Source organism: Hipposideros armiger, unplaced genomic scaffold (assembly GCF_001890085.2).
Source record: "Hipposideros armiger isolate ML-2016 unplaced genomic scaffold, ASM189008v1 scaffold_3, whole genome shotgun sequence".
NCBI classification, from domain to species: Eukaryota; Metazoa; Chordata; class Mammalia; order Chiroptera; family Hipposideridae; genus Hipposideros; species Hipposideros armiger.
Window position 1 is genome coordinate 2,884,469 of NW_017731353.1, and position 25,209 is coordinate 2,909,677.

Genomic DNA, 25,209 nt, shown 5'->3' on the forward strand with positions numbered 1-25,209 from the left:
ATGGTTTCCTCACGAAAAGCACTGGAGGGCACCTATTCCAAGTCGGCAAATAAGCCACCTTCAATATTTGATCCTTTGGACCCCTTGGACATGGCTCTTTCAGTGAAGCCCTGGTGCCAGGTGCTGTTAAGCACAGGATGCCAGGAAGTGGCTCGACAGCCTTTATCTAGGCAGTAAAGACAAGCCATTGCCAGGCCGCCTAGTATGGGCTGGTTACTTTCTTGAGGTAGTGGCCATTTATCAGGGTTAAATGTGTCTTCTCTTTAGATGGGGCTCTTAAGGACAAAAGTGGAACAGTGGCTCTGGCTGAACCAGAGAATCTCCAATGGGGTCAAGGGGTGGGGGCCTAAGGGACGTTTTGGTTCCCTTAGGTTGTAATTTGGCATAATTTGGATGAGGCTTTACTTTTTTCAGACGCATACGGTCTTATAGTGACTGTAGACAGGGCCAAGACTTCGTGGGGGGGACAGGTTTGGGATTAGCCCTTTTCACACCAATGACATTTATCCGAGAAGAGAAATTTAGGAGCCGAGCCAGGTCGTGGTGAGAGGTTCGGAGGAAAGGGCTAACTCCGCCAGCAGTGGACCCGCCACAAAGGCAGCGCTCTGCAGCCGGTAGGCGGCGCTATCCCCACTCGGACCCGCCCCTCTGAGCGTGCCGCGGGGCAACCAGAGAACCCCAGCCCGGGAAATGTCCCTTCCTGCCCTTCTATCCTGGGGTGGGGGTCAGTGTCACACGGAGCCGGAACAGCGGCCTCGAAAGAGGGGGCGCTGGATCCCATATCCCGCGGAACGTCGGATCCGGGGGGAGGCGCAGTGGCCTCGGGTTAGGAGTGGGGTCCCGAGCGCCGATCTGGCGCGGCCGAGAGGCGGCTCTGATCCCAGGTCCTCGGAGGGCCCGCGGACCTCGGGAGGGGGTGCCGGATCCTAAGCCTTCCACGCCGCTTCCCGGGAAGTTTCAAGTTTCAAAGTCTTGGCGGAGGGGTCGGGGCTTCCGGAACCGGAGTGGTGGAGAGGAGGGGCCGAGCGGCCGGAGCTACGCCATGGAGGAGGGGGCGCCGCGGCAGGTGAACAGCGCCGGGAGAGGACAGGCCGCGGGCGCGGGCTCGGGCGCGGGCCATGCGGGGCGGGAGAAGTCTCATTCACGGCCCCAGGCGCTGGGAGCTCCTGCCGCATCTCCAGCCCTGTCCCCTGTTCCTTCCCAACTCCTGCCCCGGGCCTCCCTACCCCTTCGCAGGGCATAACTGAGCACTGGGGCTAAGTCTTTCGTACCTTCTGGAAACGTTCCCAAATCGCCTCCATGTGACTCAGAACCTTTAGCCAGGTAGCCCACGAACATGTCTGGATCCTCAATGAAAGCCACTAGGGTGGGCCCCAAAGTTTCCCCAAATCGGTTCTTCCAGGTAAGTCTCTAAGGCCAATGGGAATCGGCGGGGGAAGCAAAGGGGGGCCGTGCGGGCACTTTGGGGAGCGACCTAGAGGAAGAAGAATGTGTGTGCTCAGGGAGAAGGGACTGGGAGGGGCCAGTCCCTGCGCTCTTGGGGGTGGGGGTCCTTCCCAGAGCACATGGGCACGCAGAGAGTGTGCATGCGAGGCGGAGAGAACCAGTGCCTGCGCGGGAACCTTTGGGTACACAGAGGGTTCGGCCCTAATGGCGAGGGGGCGGGTTCCTGCCAGAGCTGGCAGTAGTGCTTGTGGGCACAGGGGCCAAGGCTGTGTGCATGTCTGTTACTGGAGGGAGACGTGGTGTTCTAGCCCAGAGCAAATGGAGGTGTGTGTGCACATGGCAGGAATCCAGCCCTGAGCAGGCAGGACTATAGGCCATACTCAAGGGTGAGACGGCCTCAGTAAGGCTCCTTGAGTGCTCCCACTGCAGCCGTTTAGGCAACCTTCAGGGCTCTGTCTGCCCCTCCCTCGGCTTTCCTCCGGAGGTCCCTTGACTGTTCCAGCCAGTGGCTTGTACACATTTTCCAATTTCCTGTGAACCTCCGCCCAGCAGTGGCAGCTGGGTGACTCAGGACCCTGGTGGCCGGGCCCCCAGCTCCATGGGATCTTTGTTTGCTCAGGCCTTTGGCTCGGGCCCTCTTGCCTAGAGCCGTCAAAGGATTTCCTGAGCCCCGCCCCTGCCCTCTGACTGCTGGGCCAGCAGGCCACGAAGGCTTGGGGTGGTGGGTCCCAGAGGCCAGGGTGTTCACCCCTTCCACTAGACTCAGGAGATGGAGAGCAGAGAGGTAAGGTGGAGGCCTTGCGGGAGTCGTGGGGAGCATCATGGGTGATCCTGGGCTTAGGTCAGCTTTGGCACCGGTTGGTTTGAAACGGCCTCTGGGAATGAGGTTTTCCTCTTCCTTGCTCCAACCTGGGGTAAAGTCATGAGAAAGCCTTCCACTTCCTCCCAGGAGCTGAGCTAGGAGTGGGCCCCCTGGAGACCTCCCCAGCCCCTCTCTGTGCCTCTGCTTTGCCATCTGAGACATCAAGGGAACAGCCCTGGCCTCTACTCAGGCCTTCATCTGCCTCTGACCTTGGGTGACCTTAGCTTCCTTTCTGGCCCCATATCTTAGCCTGCACCCCAGCCTTAGAGCAGCCTGATGAAGTGTGGCTGCCAGAGAGTGACTGGGACCCAGGAGGTGGTGGTATCTCCTCCTTGTTTCTACTTTGAGCAGATTACTTAACCTTTTTCTGTGTCTTAGTTTTTTCACCTGTAAAATGGGGATAGTAACTGCACATCTCCTGGGGTTGTCAGGATTGACAAGTTAACATATGCAAAGCTCTTAGAACAGACCTGGCACCCAGTAGCATCACATGCACATTGAAAATTGCTCCCCTCATCCATCTCTCTGATACGGAGGACTGAAGCCTGTGCTGGATAAATAGCTTTGGGGTTTCCACCTGGCTTAGGGATACTAGCTCTATAGTCAGAGACGCTTCCCACACCCTGTGTGTCAGTCCTGGGTGCTGTCCATGCCTCCCTCTCCCTCTGTGGTGAGCTGAGGCTGGTGGCAGTGGGGACTGAGTGTCATGGCTCCTCTGCCATTCCACAGCCTGGGGTGGGCCACCAGCCCCCGGAGGATGAGAAAGAGGTGATCCGTCGGGCCATCCAGAAGGAGCTAAAAATCAAGGAGGGTGTGGAGAACCTGCGGCGGGTGGCCACAGACCGCCGCCACCTGGGCCACGTGCAGCAGCTGCTCCGATCCTCCAATCGCCGTCTGGAGCAGCTGCATGGGGAGCTGCAGGAACTGCACACTCGCATCCTGCTGCCCAGCCCTGGGCCTGGCCCAGCTGGTGAGTGAGGAGCCTGCGCAGACCCCTGGGGACAGGAGGCGACAGGCCGACCCACCTCCTTGGCCTTGGCCCTCCTCTGGTAGCCCATGCCCAGGAGGGGAAGGGAGGGAAGGCCCTAGGTGAGGGGTTCATGTGCCCCATCCTTCATGCACACAGAACCTGTGGCCCCGGGACCCTGGCCTCTGGCAGAGCAGCCAAGGGCCCGGCACCTGGAGGCTCTGCAGAGGCAGCTGCAGGTGGAGCTGAAGGTAAAGCAGGGGGCCGAGAACATGACCCACACGTATGCCAGTGGCACCCCCAAGGTAAGGCTCCTGGCCTCTGATGGGGAGGATTTGGCTCTCAGATTATTAGAGGAGGTGCTGACCAGCCTTGATTCTGATAGGGAAATGCAACTCAGCCATTGACCCTGCAAGGGAGACACAGTCCTAACCCTTAGTCTGATGCGGGAGGCACAGTCCTAAATCCCAGCTTTGTGGGGAAGGCATGGCTCAAACTCCTCGTCTAACAGAATGCACAATACTGGTCTAATGGGAGAATCCCAGCCCAAGTTCCCATTCTAGTAGGGAAGCCCCAGCCCCAGCCCCAACTCCCAGTATGACATGGGGAGCTTGACCTCTGCCCTTGTCTCATCTGATGCAGGAGGCTGTGCCCCAGACCAAGTCTAACAAGGGAGGCTTGGCTCTTTATCTGGCCTTCCAAGAGAGGCTTGGCTTCAACCCTGGTCTGCTGGGGGAGGCTTGGTTCCAGTCCCTGGCCTGACCAGGGAGGCTCTGGGCTAACATGTGTCATGACCCCGTAGGGGAGGAAGCTCCTGGCAGCTGCCCAGCAGATGCTGCGGGACAGCCAGCTGAAGGTGGCCCTGCTGCGAATGAAGATCAGCAGCCTGGAGGCCAGTGGGTCCCCTGAGCCAGGTGAGACCTTGGGAAACAGGATGGGGAGGGCAGAGCAGGGCACGGGCCTGAGGGCTGCCCCCTCCTTCCATCCAGGGCCTGAGCTGCTGGCAGAAGAGCTGAGGCACCGATTGCGCATCGAGGCTGCTGTGGCCGAGGGTGCCAAGAATGTAGTGAAGCTGCTGGGTAGCCGGCGAACGCAAGACCGCAAGGCACTGGCCGAGGTCAGACCATGGTCCCCTTCTGTTGCCACTCCTCTCTGAGGGTCTCCTTGTTCCCATACCACCCTCTGCAGTGGCAGGAGACACAGTGGACTGGCCGTGCAGGGTATCAGTGAGGAGATAGGAGGCACGTCCTGCCTCGACCTCATCGGGGGTGTCTCCAGGTGGCCACTGCCCTCCCCACCACACCCATACCCCGTGGGCCTGTGTCCCCTATGCAGGCTCAGGCCCAGCTCCAGGAGTCCTCCCAGAAACTGGACCTCCTGCGGCTGGCCTTGGAGAAGCTGCTGGAGGGACTGCCTCCTGCTCACCCTCTGCGTGGCCGAGTGGCCCGGGAGCTGCGGACTGCTGTGTCTGGGAAGCCCCAGGCTTCAGGGACACTTGTGAAGCCCACGGCCGTGACAGGTAGCCAGGAGTCCCTCCTACTTCAGAGCTCTCCTTCCCTTCCAGAGAGGACCCTGAAGGACAGTGGGGAAGTACTTTGGTGAAGGGTTGCAGCCCTGGCCCCACCACCCCCTAGCTGTGTGACCTTGGGCAACTGACACCCTTTCTTTAAACCTCAGTATATCCATCTGTAAAATGGGGATGATAACAGCACCTACTTCATAGGGTTGCTGTGAAAATTCAGCGAGTTGTTGCATGTGAAATGCTAAGTACTCTGCCGGCACAGTTAGCACTCAGTCAGTGAAGCAATTATTTAAGTGAGTAACCATAATAATGCTTAAAATGCCAGTGTTGGGGAGCTCAGAGCCCTGGAGGCCCTGGTACCCAGTCTTGGGCAGCTTGGACTGTTAGAAAGTTCTTTCTTAATCCTGAGCTGGATCTGACTCCTTGTAGTGGCAGCCGGATTGCAATCAACAAATGATCTGAGAGTGTCAACTTTGGAACCCTTGAAATGCCCACCAGGAGAGCCCAATGCCTTCCTGCTCAGAGCTGATGCAGGGGTAGACAGGCCACATGCCACTGTGAGCAGAGCTGGGAAGGGCCCCCTCACCTGGCCTTGGCGCATCCGGAATGCTTCCTGGAGGAGGTGGTGTCTGAGCTTGGCCTTGAAGGGCTTATGAGAGCTGGCCAAATGGACAAGCAGGGGAAAGGGCTTGTTAAAGGGCCTGGAATTGAGCTACTTGGGGCTCAGGATACCCAGTATCCTGTCTGATGGCTAAACAACCCAGTTCCCTGAGTTGTTCCTTCTAAGATGATTTTCTACCCTGGGCGCTGCTTGTTTTGTAAGGTCTCTTGGAGTGTAACCCTAGGCCTGGACTCCCTAAATGGTGCTCTTAGGCCCAGTGTATGTCCTCAAAGGTTTCTAGAGTCCTACTGCTTCCTCTACCCTTTGAGGGACAAAACTCTAGGGATCCTAAAAATGAATCCACTTGGTTGTCAGAACACTCTTTGTACCCATTTGGGAGATGAGGCAGAGCTGGGACTCATTTCCACCATACAGATGGGGATTCTGAGGCCTGGAGAGGAGGGGGGACCGGACAGGCAGCCGGGCTTCCTGCTCCCCAAGCTCTCATCCCTGCCATGGTGCTCCCCAGGCCCTGAGCAGCATGTCATCAAGCACTGTGGCTCCGTGCTGCCCGGCTGAGGCCTCAGTCTTGCCCTTTTGCTTGAGTGTCTCTGCTGCACCCAACATGCATGGAGGGTGCTCAGGAAGAGAGGGCCAGTTGCTTTACCTGGAGGGTGGCAGATGGCTGCCAAGGCCTAACATGGGCAGGGGCTGGGTTAGCCATCTCCAGGAGAAGGTAGTGTTCCTGGGGCGTCAGGGGTCCATTGATAGTGGCAATGGGAAGATGGCACCTGACGATGTTCCCCTCCATGCTCCCCACAGGGACACTTCAAGTCCGCCTCCTGGGCTGTGAGCAGCTGCTGACAGCTGTGCCGGGCCGTTCTCCAGCAGCTGCGCTGGCTGGGAGCCCCTCCCAGGGCTGGCTTCGGGGCAGGGCCAGGCAGCAGCGTGGTAGAAGTGAGCTGGCCAGTGAGTAGAGGGACGCAGGGAACTGGGGTGCAGCAAAGGACCCTCATACCTGGCCTGCCCTGAGTCCCAGCTCTGGCCCTGCAGGCGAGGTGCTAGCTGTGCTAAAAGTGGACAATCGTGTCGTGGGCCAGACAGGCTGGGGGCCGGTGTCCAAGCAGTCCTGGGACCAGAACTTTGTCATCCCCCTGGAGCGGGTGAGGATGGCTCTTGTGAGGCCAGGGGTGGCCTTGGGCTATGGGGTGGAAGGCTGGCCAGGTAGGGCTGATGCCATGCTCCACCCTCAATCTGGCCTCCCTGATGTAGGCCCGAGAGCTGGAGATTGGGGTGCGTTGGCGGGACTGGAGGCAGCTATGTGGCGTGGCCTTCCTGCGGCTGGAGGACTTCCTGGACAATGCCTGTCACCAGCTCTCCCTCAGCCTGATGCCACAGGGACTGCTCTTTGCCCAGGTGCCCACTGGCCCCTGCCCACTGATCTCATGGGCCCCTGGCTCCCATCAGAGCTAAAAGGGCCTGTGAGAATGCGACCTCCCTGCACAGAGGAATAGAAATTGAGGCCCGGGGGGAGGAGGTCTCCAAGAATGGATTTGCAGGCTGCGGGAATCTCTGAGGACTTCATGGGAGTCTAGAGGCCTGTGTCCTTGTCCTGACTGCCCTGCCTCATGTGTGTCTCTGGACAAGCGCCCCTCCTCTCTGGGCCTGTTTCCCCACTGGTACCAATGAGGACGTTGAATCCATCCCTCTGGGCCCTTCTGGCTCTTGCATTATTGACACTGGAGGCTCAGGCTGGGATCCTGGAGGTTAGGGAGGTGCCTGTGGCAGATGGGTAGGAGGGGACTGTTCCGCAGCCCTGCCCCCTGTCCCTGCAGGTGACCTTCTGTGACCCTGTCATTGAGAGGAGGCCCCGGCTGCAGAGGCAGAAACGCATTTTCTCTAAACGCAGAGGTGTGGACAGGAGAGGGCTGTGTGTGGAGGGAACAGAGCACGGGTGTCAGGGAGCCCTGGGACTGAACCCCCTCTTTTGCCCCAGGTCAGGACTTCCTGAGAGCTTCCCAGATGAACCTCAGCATGGCGGCCTGGGGGCGCTTGGTCATGAATCTGCTGCCCCCCTGCAGCTCCCCAAGCACAATCAGCCCCCCGAAAGCATGTCCCCAGACCCCGGCTACACCCCGGGGGGCCGCTGACCTTGCCTCACCCAGGTGAGGAACCACCTCGCCCCAGGCTGCCTGCTTTTCAGCCTCCACCTCTCCAGGTGCCATCAGTGTCTGTCTTTCTGTCCCTGTTGCTCATCTTACCCTCTGTCTGTCTCGGCACGGCTGTGTGTCCGTCCCCCCAGCTTTTCTGTCTGTCTGTCTGTGCCCCACCATGTGTCTGTTTTCTTTCCACAGTAATTTCCCCCCCAAGAAGACCCCCTTGGGAGAAGAGACAAGGCCCCCACCCAAGCCCCCGCGTCTCTACCTGCCCCGGGAGCCAACCCCTGAGGAGACGCCGGTGAGAGGAACATGGTAGCCCTGGGGGTGCTGGGGTGGCAGTGGCAGTGGCAGGGCTGGAGGGAGAGAGGGAGGAAGCTTGCTTTGTTCTGAGCCCCTCTGTCTCCACAGTGCACCAAACGCCCCCACATGGAGTCCAGGACTCGACTTGGGTCGTCTTTACCAGCCTCAGCCACCAGGTACGCCTGTCAGCCTCACTTCATGTTTGAGACAGTACCCACTCACTTGAGTGTTTGCGTGTTTGTTCACACAGCCCCTTGCGGCTCCTTGGCGTATTCACTGGCTCTCAGGTTCTCATTCTCTGGGGCCTGGTACTGAGCTCCAGCTGTATGCCGGACTCTAGGCAGCTGCTATCCTAGGAGCCCTCACCCAGGCTCCCCAGCCCCTGTTCCTCCAGCCTCATACATGGGGACAGCCCAGGACCAGGCATGGGGGTTTGAATCGGCTCTTGGTGGAGGCCCAGCCCTTGTCCCACGGGCCTTCCTGTGCCCTCTCTTGCAGGAAACCCCCCCGGCTTCAGGACTTCCGCTGCTTGGCCGTGCTGGGCCGGGGACACTTTGGGAAGGTAGTGGACTGAGGCGGGTGCGGTGGAGGGGGCTGGGCAGCCCTCAGCACATGAGCTAGGAGGACACTGATCGTGGGGTAGTGGGTGGGGGCAGAAAAGGCTCCTCTGTGCTGCCTACCTGGAGCCAGCCTCTCTCTGGTCCCCAGGTCCTTCTGGTCCAGTTCAAGGGGACGGGGAAATACTATGCCATCAAAGCACTGAAGAAGCAGGAGGTGCTGAGCCGGGATGAGATTGAGAGGTGTGTGGTGACACCATGGGGCACCTGGCCCCGGAGGGTGCCCAGGATGGCTGGCCTGGGCCGGTGGTACCAGAAGGCAGCGCAATGCTCCTGGGGCTTTGAAAAGCTGACCCTGGGGGCCACCCAGGCCTGGGTTCTCTTTTTAGTACCTGCGGTTGTTAACAGGGTGCCCTTGGACAGGTCCCCTCTTATCTCTGCACCTCAGCGTCCTCATCTGTAAAATGAGACCGTGCAGGTCCAATGACCCATGTGAGTCCCTGATACATAGAAACCATCACTCTACCTGCCTGGTACTTTGACCGAAGACCCAGTGAGCCTGGGGTGTCATGTGGGTGGCAGGGCATAGCCAACAGAGGTTTTCTTTCCCTTTAAAACCCACTCCCCCCACCTGCAGCCTGTATTGCGAGAAGCGGATCCTGGAGGCTGTGGGCCGCACGGGACACCCCTTCCTGCTCTCCCTCCTTGCCTGCTTCCAGACCTCCAGCCATGCCTGCTTCGTGACCGAGTTTGTGCCAGGTGGTGACCTCATGATGCAGATCCATGAGGACGTCTTCCCTGAGCCTCAGGCCCGGTGGGTTCCCATCCCTCTAGTCTGCCTCTTCCAGCAACCCTTCCTTGGTTCCCTACACCTGGCCCCCTTTCACCCTGCTTCCTCCAGGGCGCTCATCAGCAGAAGAGCAGGGGGTCAGGGGGTCCTTGGTTCAAATCCTGATGATCAATTCTCACAGCAGTTGTGTCCTTGGACTTCAGTTTATATAGCTATTGGGTTAATGTGTAGAATTGGATTAATAATCACTGTTTCATAGGCTTGTTGCATAGATGAGCGTAACATGTATGAACTGTTGAGCATAGGGGCCAGTGAACAGTTAAGTGACTGGTAGCTGGAGTTATTTCTTGCCCACCAGGGCTCTGTTGTCTGGTCTTGCCTTTCATCTCTGCCACTAGCTGTGTGACCCTGGACACGTCACTTACCTGGAGTCTCAGAATCTCATTTGAAAAATAGGCATCATGAGTTATCAACTGCAGGCTGCTGGGAGGATGCCGGGAGAATAAGGCATGAGAACACTCGGTATTGTCCCTGGCACAATCTAAAACACCCAGAAGAGTAGGCCTTTAGCAGGCAGCAAACTTGGGACCACCCTGGGGCTGATGTCTGGAGGAGCCTCACCCCCAGCCCCACCCCCAGTCCGAAGCATGAGGCTCATTCCAGTCTCTCACCCACATCTGACTCTGGCTGAGACATTCAGGGGTCCCCAGGCCATGGCCATCCTGGTGCCCTCCTGTCCCCCCATCCCCCCGCAGTCCTGGGCCTGAATTCCCCCGTATACCACCCCTCCAGGTTTTACCTGGCCTGTGTGGTCCTGGGGCTGCAGTTCTTACATGAAAAGAAGATCATTTACAGGTAACTTGCCCCAAGATGCTAGGGGAGGGGGCGAAGGAGCAGATGCTGCCCTCCTCATGGGCCGCTGTTCCCAGGGCCCCTTTCATCTGCCCCCCCTCACCCTCAGGGACCTTAAGTTGGATAATCTTCTGTTGGACGCCCAGGGTTTCCTGAAGATTGCGGACTTTGGGCTATGTAAGGAAGGTGGGTGTCTCCTATCCAGGTTCCCGTGTCCTCCAGCCTTCTTTCCCCAGTCCAGGCCAGCAGGGTGGTGGGCACGTGGCATCTCCCAGGAAATCTCCCCACCCCCACCCTCATTCCAGGGACCAGCTGGACGCATTGGCGCTTCCTTCCCAGCCCTAGCTAAAGAGCCCAAGCTTGCCCCTGGCCCGAGGGGAAGCCTGTGCTCAAGAGTTGCGAGAGGGCACTGGGTTCTGCTTTCTTTGTGACCTTGGCATGTGAGCTTGGCTGAGACTCAGCTCCCTCCTCCGTTATCCCACCTCCGAGGGTAGGGGGCAGGGCCTGTCATGGAATTCAGTACATGGAGCATTAGGGTTGGCTGTTGGTTCTTACAACCGCAGAAGTTTTTGTGGACTAGACACACTGAACTGGCATCGGTGTGGCTATTGGTTTACAGGGATTGGCTTTGGGGACCGGACGAGCACCTTCTGCGGCACCCCCGAGTTCCTGGCCCCTGAGGTGCTGACCCAGGAGGCCTACACACGGGCTGTGGACTGGTGGGGGCTGGGTGTGCTGCTGTATGAGATGCTGGTGGGCGAGGTGAGTGCTGGACCAGGGTTGCCAGGGCCTCTAGGTCGGGGTGGGGTGGGGATGGCCCATGCACCCTGCTGAGCCCCCATCCCTGCAGTGCCCGTTCCCAGGGGACACCGAGGAGGAGGTGTTTGACTGCATCGTCAATGTGGACGCCTCATATCCCCGTTTTCTGTCGGTGCAGGGGCTTGAGATCCTTCAGAAGGTAATCACTGCAGGGTCCAGGGCTGGGCTGGACGGCTACTGTGGCTCATGAGCCACCCTGTCACCACCCATCCTTGGGGCCCTGTGGCCCAGCTTGCTTGGGGTACTTGGGGAGGCGGCAGTGCCTGCGGTCCAGTGCCCTCAGGGATCACCTGTTCTCTTGCCCAGCTCCTCCAGAAGTGCCCGGAGAAGCGCCTGGGGGCAGGTGAGCAGGACGCCGAGGAGATCAAGACACAGCCTTTCTTCAGGGTTAGTGGCCAAGGTGGCAGTGGTCCCAGATGCCTGGCACAGTGGGAGGTGTTGAGGGACCACGTGGGCTGCCGTTCCTGTCATCTCAGTCACCTCTGCACTTATCCCCAGACCACCGACTGGCAGGCCCTGCTTGCCCGCGCTGTCCAGCCCCCGTTTGCGCCCACCCTCTGTGGCTCTACAGACCTGCGCTACTTCGAGGGCGAGTTCACGGGGTTGCCGCCTGCCCTGACCCCGCCTGACCCCCATAGTCCCCTCACTGCCCGCCAACAGGCCGCCTTTCGGGACTTCGACTTCGTGTCAGAGCGATTCCTGGAGCCCTGAGGGCCTCTCCTGGGGTCCCTGTCCCCTAGCCTGTTAGAGCCTCCCTCGCCCACCCGTCTGCCCAGCTGTGTGCCCTGCCCTGAGGCCCAGGCCTTGCTTGGTATTTATCAGTCCATGGGGCTGCTGTTGTGGGCTTGGCTCCATCACTGGGCAGGGTGCTCCCTTCCCCTCCTCTGCCTCCCAGCCAGACCTGCACCAGAGTCTGGCACAGCGAGGAGTAGTTTGGTTTGGTTTTTAATACTTGACTTGCTTTGTGGATTATTAAATTTATAAAACTGTGCACTGGAGGCATTCTGGTTTGGGGGGTGGGGTGGTCCCAGAAGCCTGAGGTGTTGGTGCCCCGGCCTCCCACAGGTGCTCCTTCTCGCCTTCTGTCTTTGGAGGCAGAACTGCCCACTGAGGCAGGGGCTCTGTTCACTCTGCTCTGAGGCCAGGGAGGGGTGGACAGAAGTGAGGACCGCCAGGCCCTCGGGCTCGGCCCTTCCAGTTTTCAGGCCTGAAAGGGTGGCCCTGCCTCCTGCGACCCTAAACAGCCTGGCTGCTGCCCTCCTCTTCCTCCTCCTCCTCGGCCCGGAGGGTCTCCCAGGACCTTGAGGGCCATCCACAGAAGAAGTGGGCCAGGTTGCGGGTCAGGCCGCGGTCGAAGGGGTTGCCGGGGCGCTGGCGGAGGTAGGCAATGCGGTGCGAGGAGATGAATTCCCAAGTGGTGGTGTTGCTGGCCACCAGGTAGAGGTGCGAGGTCAGGAGCAGGCTGGCCACCAACGAGAAGAGGGAGAGCAGCAGGAAGGTGGCGAACAGGAGCCCGCTGGACCGCAGCCATAGCCCCCAGGGCTGGGAGAACTGGAGGCCAGACCTGCGGGGCAGAATGGGGATGGTGCCCAGAGCTGGGGGAGGGCGGGCGCGCCCCAGGGAGCCCAGGTGGACAGGCCATTTGGGAGAGGGTCTCAGGCCCCTGAAGACGGAGCCCCGGCTCTCTACACACCTCGTGGGCCCATGGTGCCCACCGTCCCCCCACACCCAGGGCGGTGGTGAGACCCACCATGCCAGGTGCAGGCCCCACAGAAGCACCACCAGCTGCAGTGCCAGGTAGGCCACGAAGAGCGGATGGTTGCGCTCCCCCACACAGTTCTCCATCCAGGGGCAGTGGTGGTCGTAGCGGCGGACACAGCGACGGCACTCACGGCAGTGTCGGGCCCGGAGGGGCTGCTGTGGGCACGGAGGGAGTCAGGCTCAATGCTGGCTCCTCTCTGGACCCAACAGTGAGGGAGGGGAGGAGGGTGGGAGATTGGGACCTGAATCTGGGAGGCCTTCCTCTTCCTGGAGGGGTGAGGCCAAGGCTCTGGGGCAATAGGAGGTCAGAGAGTCTTAACCTTGCCCCTGACCCTTCCCGGGAGGCCCCTGCATCACCCACCAGCACCATGCAGTGTCTGCAGCGCCGCAGGGGGATGGCCTGAGGAACCATGGCTGTCTGCTCTTCCTTGACTTCCTCCTGAAAATGAGGGGCAATATAAGACGGAGTCCCCCTGGGAGGCAGATGGCACTGGTGGGCATCTCCCTTGGGGGCCAGCTTAACTCGGTGTGCACATTTTGGGGCCCATCCCATGCATAATGGAGGTGGTGGAGTATGGGCAGAGTGCCCTGAACTGAGCAAGGCTGTGTGATCTTTGCCAGTTGTTTCCCTCTCTGGGCCTTGGCAATTTCCTCATTGTAGGCTGGACTTCTAGGGCTGGCAAGAGGGATTCACTGAGATGCCCCAGGAAAGCCTGGCACGAGACTGTTATTGGGGCCTTGGGTCCCCTGTTGGTGGGAGGAAGGGTTCAGGCCCTCAGGGTCCCCCTGGTTACCTGGGGCTGGGGCTGGACATTCACATAGCCCGGGTCCATAAGCGACACAGCCAGATAGAGCAGCAGGGAGCCCAGCACAAGCAGCAGGAAGGTGAGGGGCAGGAGCAGCTCCCCCTGTTCTTCCCATTGCCGCAGCTCTGGAGAGGCCAGAGGAGGACAGTGAGGCTGTGGCTGGGGTGAACAGGAGAGTGTGGGGGAAGGTGCACGGGGGAGGGTACAGCTGGAGGTGGGCAGCGTGTCCCTGGCTGAGCAAAGGCTTGAGGATGGGGTTTGATGAGTGGTCAGGTGTGTCCTCTGCATAGGGTACAGGAGGGAGAAGTTCAGGGCCAGAAAAAAAAAAAAAGTGGTTCATCTGCACTCTCTGGAAGGCAACAGAGAATCATGGAAGGTTATAGGGTCAGATCTGTTTCTGGAAACCCTCTCCGTGAAGAGAAGATGGATCAGAGGGGAACCCTGGAGGCAGAGAGAGAGGCTTATCCAGGAGGGAGAGGAGGGTGGCTGGACAAGGGCCTGGGCAGGAAAGGTGGAGAGGAGCGGGAGGACAGATGGAAGGAAGGGGGTGAAGGGGCCAGACTTGACTGGGTATAGGGGAGAGAAAGGAGGGGTCCCTGCCCTTGGTTCCACGATAGGGAGACTAGTCAGGTCTGAGATGCCCATAAGACAGAGACACAGGAGGATGGGGCCGGCAGGCTCAGATGCTCTGATGCTGCAGAGAAGGCCACGAGGGTGGCCCAGGCCAGGAAGGGTCCAGCCCATGGAGGTGACAAGATTTTGGGGGGAGTGAGGGGCTGAGGTGTAGGGACATGAGACAGCCAGACAGCAGAGTGTGAACAACTCTGGTGCCCCTTGGTTGAAAAAGGTAGCAGAGAAGGAAGGGGGTGGGATCTTTCTGATGAGACTAAACAGGTCTTTTAGGCTAAAGAGTGAAGATGGTGGCAGAAACTTGAGAAGGTCTTAGGAGGAAAGAATGCCCCCAGTCCAGGGTTGAGGCTGGAACAAGGAGGGGGGGCGGGGCCTGCAGTGAGGCTGGGTGAGAATTTGTGCTGGAGGCAACCTGTGTAAACCTGGTAAAGAGGGGAGTGATAAAAGTGGGGGTGGGCCTGTGGGGTGAATGGGGGCTACCAGGGCAAGAAGCCAGGTAGGGTCGCTCCCCTACGGGGTATTCTCTTGCCTGAGGGTGGGAGCCTGGACTTGGGCAGCTAGTGGCCACGGGGCTGGGCGGGATGCCAATCCTAGATCTAGCTGATCCTCGGAATCTTACGGAGGGAAGGTTGTTTTGTCTTTCCCAATTCCTGGGAAGGATCAGGTGGGTTCCAGGATTAGGGGAGATGGGGGCTCGAGTTGGTCGTCAGATCTGGTGGGCACTGCATGGGGTCTTGGGATGGACAGGGCATCTGGCAGGGATCAGGAACTGCTGGGATTAATCAGGGATCGACTGGGTATTAGGCGGGAAGCAGGTGGCTCTTGGAATGACAGATGGGGAAGGGGCCTCAGGAGCTAGCGGAGATGAGGTGAATCCCAGGGTCTCTGGGGCTTCGGCAGGGGACCCAGTGAGACCCAAAGGTCTGGGGAACCACGCGGGATCGGGTGGATCCGGGGTCGCGCGGGGTCCGGCTCACCGGTATCGTGCAGGAAGAGAACCAGCGTGATTCCCCAGGTCAGCACGGTGTGCCCGGTCCGCACCAGGACCCCAGGGCTGAGGAGCGCCCAGGGCGCCATAGCCTCGGCCCGGGGCCCCACCCGGAAGAAGCGCCCGAAGGGGCGGGCCCTCCGAGGGAGAGGGGCCGCATCCACCCGAGGATTGGCGGATCCAGGTGGTGGGCGGATCCAGGTTGGGCTAGAGAGGCTGTCTATTGGATGGCAGATGCGGCCGAGTAGGCCCTCGAGCCAACAGGTGCCTGAAGAGGCCGAGGGCGGGGCCGGCGCGCGCGCAGCCAGTAACTTCCCCACCCCCAGTGCTCCCTAGCCGGGTAACTTTCGAAAGCCCGGGAGCGAGCGCGAGTGCCCATCCGGTTCCACTGGGCTCCCACCCCTCTCCCCACCCCACAGCCCTGCGCTTGCATGCCGTTCCCTAGGCGCTTCAAGGATCCAGGTTTTTGTTGTGACTCCAGGTTGAAGAATTGTGCCTGGTTCAAAGATGTGACGACTGAGGCTTCGCCCAAGGTTGCTCCGTGGTAACAGACACCCTTACCTTCTTGCTATTCGTTTTCAGTTGTTGCAAACGGGATGAGAGCAAAGTGGAGGTCCGTGGCGCAGATTCTGGCAGTGAGGGGCCCAACTTGGCTCAGGGTCAGACATACCAGCACTGCCCCTTCCTGCCTGTGTGAGCTTGAGCAAGTTACTGAACCGCTTTGAGCTCTCTTTTCTGGCTATATAATAGAGATGATAATGGTACCCTCTTCTAAGGTGGCTGGGAGGATTAAAGAATGGACGTAGTGTTTAGCACAGGACTGTCTAAGCAACACCTACGACCTGCCAGACTGACTTGTCCCACCCATGCTTCATCATTCACTGCTCACACTCCTTCAACCGGGCCCCCGGGGCCTTCCCCATTCAGCCCTGCCTATCCACCCGCACCTCACAGATACTAACATCCACCTTCTTTCTCCATGACATTGGCCCCCTCTCAGCTCCTCTAGTATCTTCTTCTGACATGTTTTTCTTTTTTTTTTCCGTTTCACCATCCCTTTTCTGTTGGGGGACTTAACCTTCCCCAATCCCTATTGTTTTTGAGGGAATGTGTGGGCCCCCTACCTCCAAGGGTTGGGGGGAGTCATATGTGGGCAAGTGACTCTAGAAGGCCAAACATGGGTCTCTATCTCATTCTCCCCAGTGATTGGTCCTAGGTGGTGGGCATGTGACTCAGCAGGGCCAATCAGAGTCACTTCATGAGAGTACTTACTGTATAGTGGCTGAGAGAGAAAGGCACTTTCGTTTGGATCTCAAGCATAAAGAATAGAATATAAGGGCAACTGGCATCTGTCTTTACGCTACGTGGAGAGAGACTGGCAGGAGAGAATGAGGCCAGCTTATAAAGAGAGAGATAAGCAGCACTAAAATGGGGCGTGAGAAAGTCTTCACATTGGCTGGGCCCCGACATCCAGCTATGCCTAAAGCTGATCTTAGCTCAGGTTCCCCAGTTGCATTAGACAATGAATTCCCTCCCACCTTTGACTAACCTGGTGTTTGAGTTGAATGTCTCACACTTGGAAGTTAGTCTTGATTACGGCGATGAGGCATGACAGCACATTACCGCTTAAGTTATCCTGAAACTTCTGTGAGTCAGTTACTGTGCTGGTGTCAAAGATAAACAAAGTCGGACACTCAGTGGTAAGGACAGATTTTAATCAGTAATATACTGTTGCAGTAGGATTGAGGGTCCAGCATGAACTGAATGTCGCTTCAATTTGTACAGAGGTGACTGGGCATTTTAACCAGATAAGAACAGACCGTACACTTGATTTTAGCCAAAAGGCTGAGAAGCGATTGGTGTCTGGGCATTTTATAGAGAAGGAACGGTGGGGGCTTGAACAGGCTCAGGGAAGTGAAAAATTACTGAGGGTTGATCAGTGTAAATGCTGACTAGGCGGCTGTGCCTGCTTGCTGGCAATAACTGGAGTTAGGCTTCTATCTTCTCACAGAGACTGGGAGACCGTGGCCCCATCCTCTCTGAGGATTACATTTCAAAGGAATGGTTTTCAGGTCCTTGAGAAAGACACTCCTGAATTGCAGAAGATACAGATAACATTTCAAAGGGGCAGAGAAAGGAGTCACAGTTATAAGGCCTTTTTAGTAAGTGCTCTAAGACAGGGTGGTGTGGGGGGCCTATGGCGAGCAGTAACTTCTGTTGGAGCCCTTGAGCTTTCTCAGGCAGGCACTGGAAGGGGGGCGGGTCATCCTAGGGATGCAGCCTTGAGCTCTTAGAAAGTATGTTAGTATTTAAGTCTTAATGTGAGGGGGAGGGAGGTGGATAAAATCACTGTGCTGAGAGTCTCTAGTCGTTTTTATAGGTCACGGTTGAGTCCTAATTGAGAAGAGGGCTCAGAGGAGCCTGGCTAAAGTTTAGTCAAGGACAGAATCTTTTTCTCTGGGCACTGGGCATGCACCCACCTGGAATGTGTGGGAATGGTCTGCCTTCATCTGGTACCAGCACCCAGACTGTTCTTTGGGGGAAAACCCTCCCCCAGTGGGTACAACCTCAGGAGTGCCTCAGGGGCACCGAAGGCACTGCTGATGGTCACACAGGGACAACGGGTGTAAACCAGGACCGCCCTGGGCAAAGCCAGAGTCTGGTCACCTCATGATTTGTCCCCAGCGATTTCTTCTTGCACCCTTGTTCCTTTACTGCTGTAGCCACACAGGGTGCTCCATGTCTCTCTGTAAGGCCCTTCGCCTAGCAGGGCCCTCTGTCTGGGGTGCTCTTCCCGTGGGCCCCCCACGGCTAGGTCTGGGAGCCTTGTCTTTCTGCTGCATTCAGCTCACAGGTCTCCTCTTGCAAGAAGCCTCCCTGACTGCATTGGGCACACCACGCTATCGCTAACCTCCACATGGGCTCTTACAACCCCTAGAAGTGGTGTGGCCCCACTAATCCCTACACACCGCCCCCAGCCCCCAAGAGGTGCCCTCTGGGCTCCCTTCTTCCTGTTTGTTGCACACCGTGTTGTAATCTCATACCTAACACTTGTCTTTACCATCAGACCAAACCATCCTGGGCAGGGGCCATGTTGGTCTGTGGCCAGCGGTACCCTCAGTGTCTGGACACAGAGGTGCAGAGAACATGAGGAAACAGGGACTCCAGCCCCATCGGCCATCTGTCTCCAGGCTGCAGTTGATTAGCTCTCCAGACTGGGCACACAAACCCGCCACACTCAAGGCCCACTGCCTGAGCTGGCCCAAGCCCTCTCCTGACCCCATCCCTTCCGCAAAAAAGACACTCTGCTCTTCTCCACTTTGCACAAAAATGTATTTCTTTGACATCCCAAAGTACAGACATTCATCCAGGCCCCAGGTGGTAAAGCAATGAGTTGTGAGCTCTGCCTGGGGTCTGGCTCAGGCCACATGAGCATGGAAGGGAGGGGCAGCTGTGGCCTGTCTGTCAAGCTGGGGGAAAAGCTGGGCAGCTGCCCCTGCCCAGGGCTGGGAGAGAAAGACTCCAGGAGAAAAAGGCCAGGTGCCTCTCCCCTGGGCTGCTCCTCTAGCGTGTTCCACCTGGAGGCAGAAGTGCTAGGAGAACCCCAAAACAGGCCCAGGGAAGGAGGAGGGAAGAAAAGCATGCCCCAGGGGCTGCCTGCGGAGTCACCGCGCGCCCTGGCCCCTAGTTCTGGAGGGGCCTCCTCACTCCTGTCTGTCTACCAGAAGCAGTTCGGCGTTCCGATGAGGGAGGACAAGAGATTCTGAGATACATTCGGGGCTCACGCTTCTCTGAAACACAGCCCAGAGGTTTCCAAGGTAAAGCCGGGGGGCAGGGCAGGAGGGTCTCCACTGCAGGCTGTGCCATGTGGTCTGGGGGTATCTGCCTGCTGCCTGCTGCGGGAAAGGCTGGCATGGGGAACTCCTGCCTATGAGAGATGTGGGGTCCTCTGGGCAGTGGGGCAGGCAGGGCGAATGAGGCAGGCTCAGTTCTGCTGGTGGGGTGCCTGGGCACCTTGGGTCTGTGGGCAGATGAAGGGCTGGGGAATAAGGGAGGAAGTCCCTGGCCCCAGAAGGTGCTGGCTTCCGGAGCCAGGGGCCGGTTCTGGGTACGTTTGGCAGAAGGGGCAGTGGAATCTGCCCGAGTTCTGACCAGCCCTGGGCTGGGGCCTTCAACAGCCTGGGACCTGGTGGGAGACTAGGAGGCAGCCTCCATAGCAGCGTGGCCTCAGGCAGGCCTGGCCAGAGAGCAGTAGGGCCACCGTGAGCCCCGCTTCTCAAGGGTCCTCTGGGGCTGCGGCTGCCTGGGCCTGGGCCTAGGCACGGCTCCCTTCCTTGCCCCAGATGGCCCACAGCCGGGAGCACCAAGGCATTTGGGAAACCCACTGGGGTTAGTTTTAATCCCCACTAAACCCCATCAGCTGCCCCCAGGACCCCAGATGAGGTTCTCAGGCTTTGGCGGGTGGGTTAGGGTGCTGAAGTGGGCTGTTAAAAGCCTGCTGCCTCTCCTAATAGGAGGCAAGGCCAGGGTCTGAGGTTACTGGGAAAGGACTGGACACTCACAATGTTAGAGGCATTTAGTCTGGCGGGGGGAGGAGTGAGTGTGGCAGCGATGAAGGCTTTGAGTTGGGGCTTGAGAATGGCCAAGGAAGCGGCAAGGACTCAGGGAGTGTTTCTTTTGTTTTTGTACAGAAATCATACACACAAAACTTCACACTTCCTAACCAAAAAAAAAATAATATATATATATATAATATATATATCTCACTAATGTTAAGGAAAAGCGTCGGTTGTGCAAAAGTCCCCTGTGTCCCTTCATCCAGTGGGAGGCTCCCGGGTGGAAGTCTGCCATCTGGGCTGCTTGAGTGCTTCCTGCTGGCCTCGTGGTCCAGAGCAGTGATGGCCGTAGGGGCGGAAGCCTCTATCTAGACGTGTCCATGTTCTCCTCTTTAAAGTTACTGCAGTGCTCAATCACCTTTCTGCAGACAACGGGAGAGAGAGGATTGGAAGGTGGGCTTCGGCCGGGGTAGGCCAAGTCCGTCCCGGCTGATCAGGCCAATGTTACCTAACAGTGATGCTGACTGAGATGGTGAGCGCAAAATGGCCGGCACGTGCCAGGAAAAGGTGCCTGTGGCAATGAGTTCCACCAGCACCCTATCTTCCTCCCCATGCATCCCCCCACCCCAGGGCATCTGTGGTTAGGGACTCCCCTGAATCAGCTCAGGCCTAACCTCCAAAACCCTCTGATCCTTTCTTCAGCAAAGTCTTCTTTCTCCATCTTTGCCCTGCACACCCAGGCCTTTTCTTCCCCAAAGTCTACTTAATGGTCCCCAAAGTGACTGCACAGCAGACATAGCCCGAGGTCTGGGTGGAGCTGGGGCAGCTGTGCTTACATGGGGCCGTATGCTACTGAGGCAGCCAGGCCTCAGCACAGCGTTTGGGAACCACCACTGGTGCTCAGACCCCGTCCCTCATCTACTCCAGTCTGGCCCCTGGGAGCTGCTGCCCCACTGCTGTCAGGCGTCACCCTGGAGCCTAGATGGCCTTCACATTTAACATGAAGCCTCTGGGCTGGTCGGGGCGCTCGCTGCAGGCTCTGTGTGCTAAAGGGACGCCCCAATACATTTTAGGAACTAAGGGACGCATGGAGTGGGACAGGAGTTGCTATGAGGCAGAGTGACTTCTCCTGAGTGCTCTCTCAGTATCACTCACACCTGCTGTCAGACAGGCCCGTTCAGACATGTGTGTCAGGTCTCACTGAGATGTTTACAGTGCCCGGGGCAGGTTAGGGGTCAGTCTTACCCAGCGCTTCTCACATCTCCTGGGATCCCTGCAGACAATAATTGTTCCTAGGCCCACCTCCCAGACCCGCTGGGACAGAACATGTAGGATGGGGCCAGCACATTTTTTTTTGTAGAGGGCAGTGTCACTGGCCTTCATATGTGAGATCCAAACCGGGGCCCTCTGGCGTCCCAAGCCAGTTCTTAACCACCACGCCACTCGGCCAGCCTGGGGCCAGTACGTTTTTAACAGTCTTTCTAGGTGATTCTTTAGGGAGATTAACTGTGAGAACCACTCATTTTACCATTCTCAAACTCAGACAACTCTGTCAATTAATGTTTAAGCGGTGCCTTTTGCCAAAAATAATTGCAGAAACAGCCTAGTCATGTGTTGGGAGCCTCTGAGCTTCAGGAAACCTCCTCCACAATACTCTTTATTCTAATAATACATCGTGTTTAGAACTGGGGTCCTGAAGAGAGCAAGGTCATTACTGCTGATGGCGATGTGCAGCATTCCTAAGTCTCCTGTGTACTGATCAATGTGAGGCCAGAACCAGTGATATTTTAGTCTATAGTGAAAACCACACAGCAGTGAAACTCCCGACAGCTCTGAATGGGACGTTCACATTTGGACACTCATTTGCACTCTGCCCGACTTGAACTCTAGAATGTATTTTACCACACTGTGTCCTCTCTTTAGCTGGAATGTCTTTGGCCAGAAATAATGAAAAATTCTGCGCTAACGTGCTGACACCCAGTGATGAGAGGGTGGAATTTCTTGGGAATAAAAGAAAACGAAGCTTACAAATGAGAGCAATGATGCTCCGTTCAGAGTTTGATCATCTAGTTTCTGGCCACACTGTGGCCGAAATGACACTCGGGGAGGCCCCAGCTGGACATCAGTACCCTGTCCACCTACATACTCACCTCCAAGTTGCCCTGGCGATTTCTGCCATTCCTGACCACCAGGGGGCCCCCACCATGTCACCAACTCCCCCAAATCAAGGCTCTGGCAGATACACTGCCTGGCTCTTACCGGGCCATCTCCTTGGTCTCCTGCCGTGCGGTCGCCATCTTGATCATGTCCCTCAGAAGGGGCATCCCACCTTCTTTGATCAGCAGGGGGCAGTACTTGTCCGCTGTGGGGTACGTAGTAGACAGCAGGGAATCAGGGAGGGTTTTCTCTCAGCCTGGGCCCAGAGACCCACCCTTGCCGCAAGGACTGCCCTCCCAGAGGGGTGGGAGGAAGGTGCAGGCCTGGGTGCGGGCACTGCTGCAACCCAGGATGAGCCATGTTTGCCCAGCCCCGAGTTCCCCTGGGAAAGGAAGGGCTGAATCCTTGGGAAAGGCTCTTCCCTATCTTGATACGCAGTAGCATTTTTCCCCCAGAGCTCACCCTTTGGAAAATATCACCCCAACCAGTGGCTTCTAGTCTCTGAGAAGTTTTTTGGGTTTTTTGGTAAAAACACAGATTCGTAAGCCTTGCCCTTGGATATTCCGATTCAATAGATCCACGGACCTGTATTTATTTGTGTTTTTAATAAAATATGGCCAAGTAATTCTGGTGACCAGCCAGGTTGGAACCACCATGCTTTCTTAATGGGTGGTTTCATGGTTCACTCCAACAAAGAACATTCTAGTGCCTGGTACCCAGGGCTTACACTCCATGGAGAGCACGGGCATTTCCAAGGACCTCCAGCAGCTCTGCATAGTAGGAGCTATTTTTATTATCTCCATTTTCCAGATGAAAGTACTGAGCTTCAGAGAGATGAAGTAATTCCGAAATCACTTGGATGAACTGTCCAAGGGCGTCCCGGCTCAGGGCTCCTGCCTCTGTGCGCCACTGCCTGCCTCTTTGAGGTTAAGGTGCTACTTTTTAGTAAGACTAACCTCAAATAATAATAGAAAAGGCTAATGCTTACTGACCAGTCAGTACATGCACATGTGTTGGTATGTGGTATGTTCTAAGCACTTTACATGTCTTATTTCATGGCAATCCTATGAGGTAAGTGTTATTATTATCCCATCTTAAAGATGTGGAAATTGAGACACAGAGAGGTTGAGAAACCTGCTAAAAGTAACACAGCCAGTGGTCGAACCAGGTTTCAAACCCAGGCAGTTTGCTCCCAGAGCCTGCACTCTTATCCACACTGCCAGCTAACAGGACTGAGCAGTATCTAGGCATCGGGCTTGGCACTCTATGTTGCTTCTCTTTTCACATCAATCTTATGGGGTAGGTGTTATTTTTACAGAGGAGGTAACCGAGGCCCAGAGAGGTTAAAGAAGCTGTATGAGGTCACATAACCAGTAAGGGAGAGAACTAGGGGTCACACCTGGCCTGCCATAAAGTCTTTTTCTTCTCCCCCAAAGCCACCGAGCAGAGGACAGTTCAGGCTCTTCTATGGGAGGGCAGGACTCTCCTTGAGGAGATAAGATTTGTTTTAAAGTTCTCTCCTGTTCTCTCAATGTCTGTTTCCTCAGGGTAAGTTCTTTGTTTGGGTGGGTCTTACTCTGTCTTACAGAAAGCATGGAGATTTTTGACTCTTCACTCATATGGAGGCAGGAGGCATTAAGAGAGCTGTCTGGTGACTCTGGACTGGCCGTCTTGCTGCCCCGCCTGCTCTGGCCACGGTGCAGAGGCCAGCCCTTATGCTGTGCTACCCACAAATGCTGGAGCGTGGAGGGCTGTGCTCTGAGGCCCAGATATGGATGCCAGCTCTCTTGGGGCTCCCCACCCACACTGGAAGCTTCCTGAGGATGCTCTGCTTTCAGCTAGGTGAGTGTCCCCGAGTCTGAACAAAGGGCGAGTGAGTACTCACGGTAGACAGACACGAGGTTGTACAGGGCCCACGTGGCCCAGTGCTGGCTGACAGGGGAGATGCCCTGGGGAAGGAGGCGAAGAATTGGCTCAAACGACCTGTAGGAAGGGAAATCGGGGTCATCTCTGGTGCAGGGGGAGGAGGGAGTGCATCTTGCTGGAGCTTCTCCTCTTTGGAGGGTCCTACGGCCAGCAGGATGCAGGGGATACGGGGCACCTGGCCCTTCAGCCCACTTCAGGCTCCATAAAGGGAGCTCCCTTGTGAGAGAGGTCAAGAGCAAGGACGCGCCAGGGAGGTAGCAGGGGCGCAGATCAGGTGGTGCAGAAGCTGGGGGCCTGGGCAAGGAAGACAGACCCAGCCTGGGGGTGGGGCAGTTAGTACCCCGGGATGCAGAAGAAAGTGTGACTGCACTCGGCCTTCTATGGGCCATCTGTAGTCATGTCCAAAAGCCCGAAAAATGTACGTGCAAACGCCCAGACCGGTGATTTTGCTTCCTCTCTGCTAGGGGATGACATAACTGGAGCATCAGCAAAGCCACAAGCATGAGTCCGTTCCCCCAACACGGGTTTTCAACTTCAATGTCAATCAGTACAAGAAAAGCCATCTGCACATAGAAAGTGACCCAGTCATAACATGATGAGGGAAACGCTGACCTATGGTTGGAAATTCAGTCACAAAGATAGTATGACCTGATGCCAGCTGGATTGAAAGTAAGTATGTCTGTGTGTACAGCTGCTGGGAGGGACACACCGGCAGGTTAGAGGGGTTTCTTTCAGGGAATGAGATTATGAATGGCTTCTGTTTTGTTTCCTCCTGCGTGTCTGTATATTCTCCTCCTCCCACATCCCCACAAACAAATGTTATCAGATGTGTGTGAACAGCAGGCTTTGGATACATGCAGGTGTTGATGTGCATGACACACGCACCAAGCAGCAAAGCTGAGGTGCACGCCTCTCTGCTCCGTGCTGTATGTGGACTTGGCCTCAATAAGACAGAGCCGACAGAGGGCTGGAGGAGAGGCGAGAGGCTCTGACCGCACCGTGCTGGCAACAAGCGCCCCATCCTAGCATCACCCCGCCCTCCCCACTGTGCACCTGTAGTTGATATTTCTCCGTGAGTTGATGTCCCAGCTCTGAATGGCTGCCCACATGCGCTCCTCTACCTCTTCCCGCTGGGGCTCACAGATGCCCCAGGCCTCAGGCCCATCAAACATGATGTGGGAGAGGACGCCGCAGGCATTGTAGGAAACCTCAATTCCATCAGCCTTGCTCTCCAGCAGGTTGCTGCCAAGAAGAGAGAAAAATGGAGTCCAGTTCCCTTGAAGTCCCTCTTCAGATACCAGCTGCTGGACCCTGACTAACAAAGCAGATGCCAGAGGTACTACTGATTTCTTTATCACTTATTGTCCATACCCAGGTGACTTCTAAAAGGCACCTGAGGTCACTGAGATGAGATATAGCTTAGAGGACCATTTATGGAGGGTTCAAAGACTAAGAAACCACATTATAGAGGGAAGGCGGCATTTATAACAGAGACCTAGGCTAAGAGCAG

General features: G+C 57.1%; 3 protein-coding genes across 10 annotated transcripts in view; 1 reads left to right on the forward strand and 2 right to left on the reverse strand.

Moving 5' to 3' along the window:
- The first annotated feature begins 645 nt into the window (after window positions 1-645).
- Window positions 646-11,701, forward strand: PKN3 (protein kinase N3). Of its 6 annotated transcripts, none has more exons than XM_019637694.1 (22): window positions 646-1,402; window positions 3,038-3,278; window positions 3,435-3,580; window positions 4,078-4,189; window positions 4,265-4,392; window positions 4,611-4,794; window positions 6,221-6,367; window positions 6,452-6,561; window positions 6,671-6,814; window positions 7,234-7,309; window positions 7,395-7,563; window positions 7,753-7,855; window positions 7,966-8,033; window positions 8,356-8,419; window positions 8,566-8,657; window positions 9,052-9,228; window positions 9,997-10,059; window positions 10,166-10,242; window positions 10,676-10,818; window positions 10,907-11,014; window positions 11,182-11,262; window positions 11,374-11,701. In XM_019637694.1, the coding sequence occupies exons 1-22, from the start codon at window positions 1,337-1,339 to the stop codon at window positions 11,584-11,586; spliced, it is 2,712 nt and encodes a 903-aa protein (XP_019493239.1). In that variant the 5' UTR covers window positions 646-1,336; the 3' UTR covers window positions 11,587-11,701. The 6 variants fall into 6 exon arrangements, with proteins under 6 accessions (XP_019493239.1, XP_019493249.1, XP_019493256.1 ...); XM_019637704.1 differs by having other exon boundaries at window positions 646-1,066; XM_019637711.1 differs by having other exon boundaries at window positions 646-1,066; window positions 11,182-11,218; window positions 11,374-11,596.
- A 103-nt stretch (window positions 11,702-11,804) lies between these two features.
- Window positions 11,805-15,190, reverse strand: ZDHHC12 (zDHHC palmitoyltransferase 12). 3 transcript variants are annotated; one of them, XM_019637732.1, is made up of 5 exons: window positions 15,050-15,190; window positions 13,431-13,567; window positions 12,998-13,075; window positions 12,626-12,789; window positions 11,805-12,439 (listed from the first exon to the last, which is right to left on the reverse strand). In XM_019637732.1, the coding sequence occupies exons 1-5, from the start codon at window positions 15,147-15,149 to the stop codon at window positions 12,112-12,114; spliced, it is 807 nt and encodes a 268-aa protein (XP_019493277.1). In that variant the 5' UTR covers window positions 15,150-15,190; the 3' UTR covers window positions 11,805-12,111. The 3 variants fall into 3 exon arrangements, with proteins under 3 accessions (XP_019493277.1, XP_019493266.1, XP_019493287.1); XM_019637721.1 differs by having other exon boundaries at window positions 12,626-12,792; XM_019637742.1 differs by having other exon boundaries at window positions 11,805-12,470; window positions 12,626-12,792.
- A 3,184-nt stretch (window positions 15,191-18,374) lies between these two features.
- ZER1 (zyg-11 related cell cycle regulator) overlaps window positions 18,375-25,209 on the reverse strand; it is a 38,582-nt gene continuing 31,747 nt past the window's right edge. The window contains exons 11-14 of the mRNA XM_019641633.1: window positions 24,753-24,941; window positions 23,659-23,756; window positions 21,876-21,978; window positions 18,375-20,038 (exon numbers count right to left, since the gene is read on the reverse strand). Coding sequence (XP_019497178.1) covers window positions 19,981-20,038; window positions 21,876-21,978; window positions 23,659-23,756; window positions 24,753-24,941 — 448 coding nt within the window. The 3' untranslated portion in view covers window positions 18,375-19,980. The remainder of the gene's footprint in view (window positions 20,039-21,875; window positions 21,979-23,658; window positions 23,757-24,752; window positions 24,942-25,209) is intronic.